Source organism: Brassica rapa, chromosome A09 (assembly GCF_000309985.2).
Source record: "Brassica rapa cultivar Chiifu-401-42 chromosome A09, CAAS_Brap_v3.01, whole genome shotgun sequence".
Lineage (NCBI taxonomy): Eukaryota > Viridiplantae > Streptophyta > Magnoliopsida > Brassicales > Brassicaceae > Brassica > Brassica rapa.
Window position 1 is genome coordinate 18,494,440 of NC_024803.2, and position 8,681 is coordinate 18,503,120.

The 8,681-nt window shown below is 36.6% G+C and overlaps 1 protein-coding gene across 1 annotated transcript; it reads right to left on the minus strand.

Moving 5' to 3' along the window:
• Positions 1-1,368: 1,368 nt before the first annotated feature.
• Positions 1,369-4,819, minus strand: LOC117127726. Its single transcript, XM_033278372.1, has 7 exons — positions 2,701-4,819; positions 2,249-2,432; positions 2,089-2,158; positions 1,979-1,989; positions 1,779-1,878; positions 1,459-1,708; positions 1,369-1,397 (listed from the first exon to the last, which is right to left on the minus strand). Exons 1-7 carry the CDS (start codon positions 4,817-4,819, stop codon positions 1,369-1,371), a joined length of 2,763 nt encoding a protein of 920 aa, XP_033134263.1.
• Between the last annotated feature and the right edge of the window lie 3,862 nt (positions 4,820-8,681).

Here is an 8,681-nt window from a genome sequence, read left to right on the forward strand (position 1 = left end):
ACAAACATATAATAATCAATACAAATTTTTAAATTAAATTTCTAAAAGAAGACAAGCAAAAAATATAACTGACCATGTGGTTCCAGGCTCAAGGTTGCGAGACAGGACAATTGTGTTCTTCGCTCGACCTGGCTGGTTTAGGAGGGAGTTCAAAAGATCCATATGGTCAGAGGCGAGATTAGGTTGAACCGGAGCCTCTACATCGGACATATCCTCCTCCTCCTCTTCTGGAAAACGAGAATTTTGTGCTTCAGAACTGTGAGGCGATTGAGATGCTCGAACTGGAGCCGGTTGACTTGGAGGAAGTGTGTTCATACGTTCAGTCGACTGAGTTTGTCGCTGTTGAGGTTGAGACGTCGCAGCAGCTGGAGTGAGAGGCGACGGAGCTGATTGAGAAGGTGGAAAGTTCGTTTCCGGAAACAGCTTTCTCGGAGGAGGATAATCGCGAACAGATGGGAGAGGATTGTTCTTAGGGAGAGGTTTGTTCTTAGGGAGAACGGGTGGGATCGACGGAGATGGATCCCTCGGTACGAAGTCATACTGAGCTGGTAAAGTAGCTGGGCGTTGTGTAACCCGAGAGGAGTTGGGTTTGACGGTATTTCGCTTCCTCTTTCCACCCATCTTCGGAGACAGATGCTGGAGAGATCGGGATCGGCGGGAGAGATCGAGATTGTGACCGGTGGGAGAGATCGAGATCGAGCTCGGTGGGAGAGATCGCGATCGAGACCGGTGGGAGAGAGTGGCCGTCGAGATCTGTGGGAGAGATTGAGATCGAGATGGAGATGGAGATTGAGATCGTGAGAGAGTGGCTCGAGATTGAGAGTGAGATTAGGGTTTTCTTGTTGGTTCTGTTTCTTCTTCCGCGAAATTAGAAGAGATGAAATAAAATTTTGGGCTTTGTTAACGCGGGCTTTAAGTCTAAAAATTTTGGGTTTTCCCGGTTTAGATCATCAGTCGCCAATCAGTCGGAATTCAGTCATTATTTTTTAAAATGAAAATTAAATTGAAATTCAATATCAAATTATAACCAAATATTTTCGCGGTTCAATAATTTTTTGGAGGCAAAACCGAATTTTTGGCTTAATAGTCGGTAATAAATAGGTAATCAGTCGTTAAATTTGCAAATAAATTTGAAAATAAATTTGAAAATACAAATATACATAATTAAATATTACAACATATATTTTAAATGTTTTTTGCGATTTAAGAACTTTTGGATATGGAATATAACAAACTTGATCTGCTTGAGATGCTGTTAAACAAAAATAAATATAGTTAATAAAAATATAAACAATAAGTATATATATACAAACGTACCTAGAATAAATGGATCATATTTGTAGTATTTTCTCGATGAGAGAACATCCACTATTCCGCCATTTTTCCGCCGAGTGCCTCTACCAATAACAGGGTCATACCACTTACACTTAAAAAGTGTAATTTTCAAATCGACTATACCCTCGTAATTGATTTGTATGATATCTGTTAAGATCCCATAGTACTGAGATTCATCAGCTGCATTTGTATAACTCTCTCCTTTAGCACATACTCCATAGTTGCAAGTCTTTCGTCCCTCACCATGCGTTTGGGTATGAAACAGAAAACCTCGAGTGAAATAAATTGGCCAGGTTTTGGCTTTATTCACGGGTCCTTGTACAAACTCTTTAACCCAAGCAGGAAAAGGATGTGTTTCGCTCCAGTGAGTAACCTGTAAATATATATACACAAGATTAACACTATGTAAAATTAAGTATTATAATAGTATAACTGAGACGTACATAATCTTTCACCCATATATGATATTCCTCAGCTCTCTTCGTGGAGAGATCTCTTTCAGAAAGGTCTGGATATTTTACAGAAAGAAAATCTTCGAACATGCTATATTAGAGCAACAAAATTAAAATATCAGAAGGTATGCATTTGTTAGATTAGTGTGAGAAATATAAGGTATGGATTTAATTTGTCAAATTATATATACCTCTCAAATGGCTGAAAATAATCACAATTTCGCAAAACATAAGCATGTGCGCATAGATAATCTTTTTCGGAAAGCCAAATTTCTTGCATTTCCCCGCTTGGACGACCTACCTGAATAAATATATCTGGTACTCCTTCAACATGATATACAGGGACTTCACCTACTTCAAATCTTGTAAACCTACCATATTAGGACAAGAGATCCACATTTTAGAAGAAAACATATAAATACACATGAAAAGGCGAACATGTAACTAATTATAACATTTACCTCGATTTCGTTTGTATACTGTCAGCGAAGTAGTGTTCTGAGAAATAAGCAATCTCAGCATTGATATATGCTTCAACTATCGACCCTGCTGCATGGCTTTTGTTCGTTGCGTTCGCTTTCAACTTCTTAAAATATCTTTCGAAAAGATACATCCACCTATATTGCACGGGGCCTCCTAGTTCAGCTTCATAGGGGAGATGTATAGTCAAGTGCTCCATCACGTCAAAAAAAAGATGGTGGAAAGATCTTTTCCAAATTGCATAGTATCAAAACAATATTTTGTTTAAGTTTTTTTAAGCGATTTTTTTGCAAAGTTCTCGAGCAAAGGTCACGGAAAAATAAACCAATCCCTGCAATATATAAACAAATTTAAAATCGTTAATAACCCAATTTATAAACACTCTTCGAAATGTAATATACCATGAAACTATAATTAATTAATTAATTTGTACCTGATAAAGCAAGATGGACGTTCTCGTCTAGGAGTTCTGCACATATAAATGGAAGTAGCCTCTCCATAAACACATGGCAGTCATGACTCTTCATGCCTGAAAACTTGCGCTTCTCTATATCAACACAGTTAGCTAAGTCGGAAGCATAACCGTCTGGAAATTTTACCCCAACTTTCACACATTCCAATAAACTTTTTCTTGCGCTCTCTCCCAGTGTGTAGGGAGGAAAAGGAGCTTGACCACGACTATCAACATGTAAGTGTTGCCGATCACAGAGAAGTTCTATATCCAATCTTGACTTGATTGTGTCTTTCGACTTACCCTTCACACTCATAAGAGTATTCATGATGTTGTCGAAAAACTTCTTCTCAATATGCATAACATCAAGATTATGTCGAAGATTTAGGTCCCTCCAGTACGGCAACTCCCAGAATATGCTTTCCTTGTGCCAGTTATGTTCCTTCCCATATCCGGGTTTCTTCTTATCGTGACCATTTCCACCGCACTGGGACGTTTTTGGTGGATTGACACCTTTTAACCGCTCAGAATAAACTTGCTCACCACTCAAAGATTCAGGTGGAACTTCATTCATAGCATGTTTTCCCTTCAAGAAGTCCTTTCTGTTCTTCCTCAATGGATGGCCACGAGGAAGAAATCTTCGATGACAATCAAACCAACACGTCTTCCTTCCATTCTTCAGATAAAAAGCCTTTGTATCTTCCATACAAATTGGACAAGACAACCTACCATGAGTCGTCCATCCTGATAGCATCCCATATGCCGGAAAGTCGCTTATCGTCCAAAGAAGCACAGCCTTAAGATTAAAATTTTGATTCAAAGAGACATCGTATGCTTCAACTCCAGTAGACCACAGCTCTTTTAACTCCGCAATTAGAGGTTTGAGGAAGATATCTAGACTAGCTCGTGGGTGATTTGGCCCAGAATTCAAAATTGTGAGAAACAAGTACTCTGGATTCATGCACATACCAGGAGGTAGATTATATGGAGTCAAGATCACTGGCCACAACGAATGATTATTAGACATCCCAAATGGATTGAATCCATCCGTAGATAAGCCGAGATAAACATTACGGGGTTCCTCTGCAAACCGGGGATGTTGATCTTGAAAGTGTTTCCACTCTGCTGCATCTGACGGATGAGACATTTCACCCTCCTTTGCTTGGTGCTCTGCATGCCATCTCATTGCTGCTGCTGTCTTCTTGCTCTGATACATTCTCTTCAATCTGTCAGCAATAGGTAGATACCACATACGACTATATGGCACTTTGGTTCTACGTCGTTCGCTTCTAGGCTTCCATCTTGGTGCATCACAAAACTGACACTTATCCCACCTTTCATCCTCTTTCCAGAAGATCATACAATTGTTAACACACACATCAATTTTATAGTACGGGAGACCCAAATTGCGCATCAATCTTTCTGTCTCGTAATGTGAACCGGTTGATTGGTTTCCAGCTGGTAAATAGTCTGTCAACATTTCACATACCGAATCAACGCACTTTTCACTCAAATTATAATCCACCTTATTTTGCATGATCCTAGAAGCCAATGATAATTGCGAGTGACCTTCTCGGCAACCATCATATAAAGGATTTTTCGCTCCTTCTAACAAGTCGTAGAATTTCTTCGAGTGATTGCATTCCGGATCTACTGCATTTTGATAACTATCACCATGTTGATAGTTATCAAAACTCACATTATCTCGAAATGCATCATTCACCATTTCCACATATCTATCTTCTACTGCATTACCAATGTGATCTTCACTACCACTTAAATGCGTCGGATTAGCATAACTTGTTCCTAAAGCCATATCGAGTTCTTCTCCATGCTTGTACCACACATAATAGTCGAGCATAAACCCTTTACTATATATATGTTTCAAAATTCGATGCCCCGGGAGAAATTTCTCATTCTTGCAAACACTGCAAGGACAAAAGAATTTACCATTATTATCCTGTGTTAGAGGCTGACTGTTTGCAAATGCCATGAATTGCTCTACTCCCGTTGTGAACTCTTCCGAGAAATTCCCCGTTTCTTCATCGATCCTCTTGTACATCCAATCTCGAAAGTTAGTGTAGTTGTAATTACCTCCCATTATGTGACTGAACGTTTTTTCTGACTTTTTTATTCTTTCAAGCATCGCACGAAGAAAAAATGACTCGGTTGGGTGTATATATAGAAAATGTTTCCGACTGTTTTCCTACTGATTTACGACTGAATTTGCCGACTGATATATTTGGTCGTAAAAGGTTGTTACACCAAACTAGTAACGACATTCACGTGTTTTATACCGGTTTTTGACGACCGAAATGTGACGGTTTCACCTAATATATATCAGTCGCTAAACAGTCACTATATTTCCCGACTAATTACCGACCGATGCTTACCGACTACACATTAGTCTGTAGTCAGTCGCTAATAAACGACTAGGTTTCTACTGAATTCTGTAGTCGTTATTTGGCGACTGATTACCTACTGTTTTATTTCGGTCGTAGCATAGTCGCTAATCAGTCGTGAATCAGTCGGTATATTTAGCGACTACATAATCAGTCGGTAAAATCAGTCGGCAAAAACGTGTTTTCTTGTAGTGAAATGGATCCTTGCAGACAACTCCTATTCCCCATTTAACACTTGAACATGTCTTCCTCCACAAGTCCCGGCCATTCAAATCAAGTCGGTTCAGTTTACTTATTTTCTAACTTTTCTATTTTTCTAAAATTGCAACAGAGAAGTGCCATCTCATTGGCAAGGAGATTAGTGCCTTGGTCGATAATCCTCCTGGAACATACTTTTTAGAGATCATTTATCGAAGAGGACCGTTTAAAGGAATGCATGTGGGTCGATTCTAGTTTTCAGTTGAGGGGACTCGCAAACACGTTGGCAAAGAAAAATGTTTTCGTTGTTGACATGGAACAACAAAATTTAAGATCATACTTGAGCTTTACTGCACTTATGCAGGTAATTAAACTTTTAGTTAAAAGATTTGTAATCACATCATAGTTAAAAGATCGATTATTTACTATTATTTTAAAACCATGGATAGTTTAATCATTTGCATAGCATTTTTTCAATTATACACACCTCCTGTATGGGAATAAAGATTCAATTGTAAGTGAAAATTTCATTTATGTTCAAATAGTTGTTCATAAATGTTAAATTTTTAGATTTGACTATGATATATTGAAATGGGAAAGCTTGTCAGCACATGTGCCTTAATTTTCAGAAAAGTGGAGAAAACACACAATCACTAATAACTACATGATATGTGCACTATCAGTTCATTTGTTGATGCCACAGTCATTCAAATATAACCTAAATATTTGCCTATGCACATTAAAATAACCAAATATTTGATTTATTACTTCTGCTAATGTAAAATGCAACTTTGAATGGATATTATTGTTAAGTTGTGATGGTATTTTTTATCAAACATGTATGACCACTTATTAGTAAATCATATAGAGCATTACCACAATTTTAACTGATTAATCTTTTTAGATGATCAAATTAGGTGAATGAACATTTATTTCCACAACTATCTTTATCAACAAGTGGGAAATCTCTATGGATGGTGTTAAGAGCCTCAATACCACATATTCAACTTTTGGAGATGAGAAGATTCCCGGAGAGAAAATACTTATAGAGTATTTACAAGGTCATCCAATTGTGATAGTGTTATGAAATTACAGAATAAGCTATGAGAAATGTGTTACAAGAAAAAAAAAAGCTATGAGGAATGTAATGTCTGAAGAATGCGAAAAACCTTAGTAAGATTAAAATTCTAATTCTCCAAGGGTTGCTTAAGCTTTAGAATTTTAGGTCTGGTGATTTTAATATTTGGTTGTTAGTTTTGTATTAATGTAATAAAATAATGGCTTTGAATACAAAGTAATCTTTGTTAAATAATTCAAGTATTTGTTATTGTGTTAATATAGACTTCTCAATGTATGATTGAATGGCTTTTCTAGAGTAAATATTTGGGAGTAGATTATTTTGCATTATGTTATGCTTAATATATTTACTTGTCAATTGATTATAACTGAATGATTGTTAGAGAAATAACTATCTTAAGTAATTAACCTGAAAAATATGAGTGCATGTGCAGCTAATCCTCTCTTCCTAGCTTCCCTCTTTCTAAAAAATGTTTGTCTATAATTAGTATATCTTATGATCATTTTTTTTTCAAAAAGTAGACTTTGAACGAACAAAACAGATGACAAAAAAAATAGAATGGACAAAGCAAAAAAAGAAAAAGACAAGTCCAAAACAGATTTTGTGGAAGCCCTCTTGGTCCAGTGATTTGATCAAGGGTTCATTAATGCTTCTATACCAAGAATTTTCGGTTTCAATTCTCGGAAAAAGCAAATTATGCAGAATATTAGAGAGAATGTTACTAGAAATCTTCAGCATGGTACAAGTAGTACCGTCAAAAATATATCTTACAGGGCAGCTCAGGATGATGCAGTTAGACGTGAATCCTCATAAGACAGGTAGAATTGTTGGCCTTAATATCGTCTATGTAATGTTTCTCCTAGTTTGTAATAGGCCTGGGACTTTTATCCGAGATCCGGATTCGATCCGAGATTCGATCTGGATCCGATCCGAAAATCCGGATATCCGGAGGGGCCGAATCCGAATCTGGATAGTAAAATGTTAGATCCGAGATTCGATCTGGATCTGATCCGAAAATCCGAAAATCCGGATATCCGGAGGGGCCAAATCCGAATCCGGATAGTAAAATGTTGGATCCGTCAAAGCCGGATCCGGATCTGGATATCTTAATTTTTAATCTGGATATCCGGATCCGTAAGTTTTATTAATAACTATTTCAAAAATAGTAATATCTATATATAAAAATTAATTTTATTTAATATATTTTCATTTTTATAATAGTATATATAAATTTTATGTAAATTTTATAATATTATACGTAGAAATATTAAAAACATTATATATATTTTTATTTTAAATGATTTTTAATATTTTATATATATATTAATATTATTTTTTATTTATTTAAGGATCCAAATCCGGATATCCGCCGGATATTACAATTTTTAGAAAGATATTCGACACCCGAATACCCGAGAACCCCTGATCCGTAATTTCCCTGATCCGAATAAGATTAGTAAAATTACGGATCCGCCGGATAAGAATCCGGATCCGGATACCTTAAAATTGCTCGGATACCCAATCTGTCTTAGGCCTAGTTTGTAATAGCAAAATTACCAGTGTTAAAAAAAACTAGTTTATTTAAAGAGGATAGGAATAATGGAGAACTATATTAAAAACTCATTTCATTTATTATGTTATATCGTTTAATATTTTTTACTTACACTATTAAAATTTGTTTTGTTTATAATTAATACAACATATATATATATATATAAATGTATATATAAAATAACATTTATAATAAAATAAATTTTAAATTCTTAAACGACCAATGGAGTAATATTTTGGAATATGAGTGAAATTGTATGTGACTCTTTGGAAATATGAAAAATGAATTTATAAAAGCTAAAATAAATATCCAGGAAGAAAAACTCTTAGAAAAACTTAAAAATCGATTCAGAGAGGAAAACTTTTGCGTTTGCTCAGCTGCTGCTCCGGCGGTCGGTGCTTCTCACCGTCGCCGGGAGCGGTCCCGTATTCTCATAGGCTTTAAATCTAAGGTTTTAATTTCGGAAAAGGTCATCCTTTTTGTTAGTGGTTTCAGATCTGGGCTTAAGAGGGAATCGATGGTCTAGTTTCGGTTCTGGTGTGCTTTGGCTCGGTGGGAGATTGGCTAGGTGGTGGGCTCGTCGGCTTCTGTGCGGTAGTGGTGAGATGTTCAAACCGGTTCCAGAGCCATTGAAGGTTAGCGGTCAAGCTCGAGCCTGTCTTTCCCGTCTGTGACCACTCCGAGGATGATCTGTAGCTTGTGTTTCTTGAGTCTCTGTCCGTTGGAAGAGTTT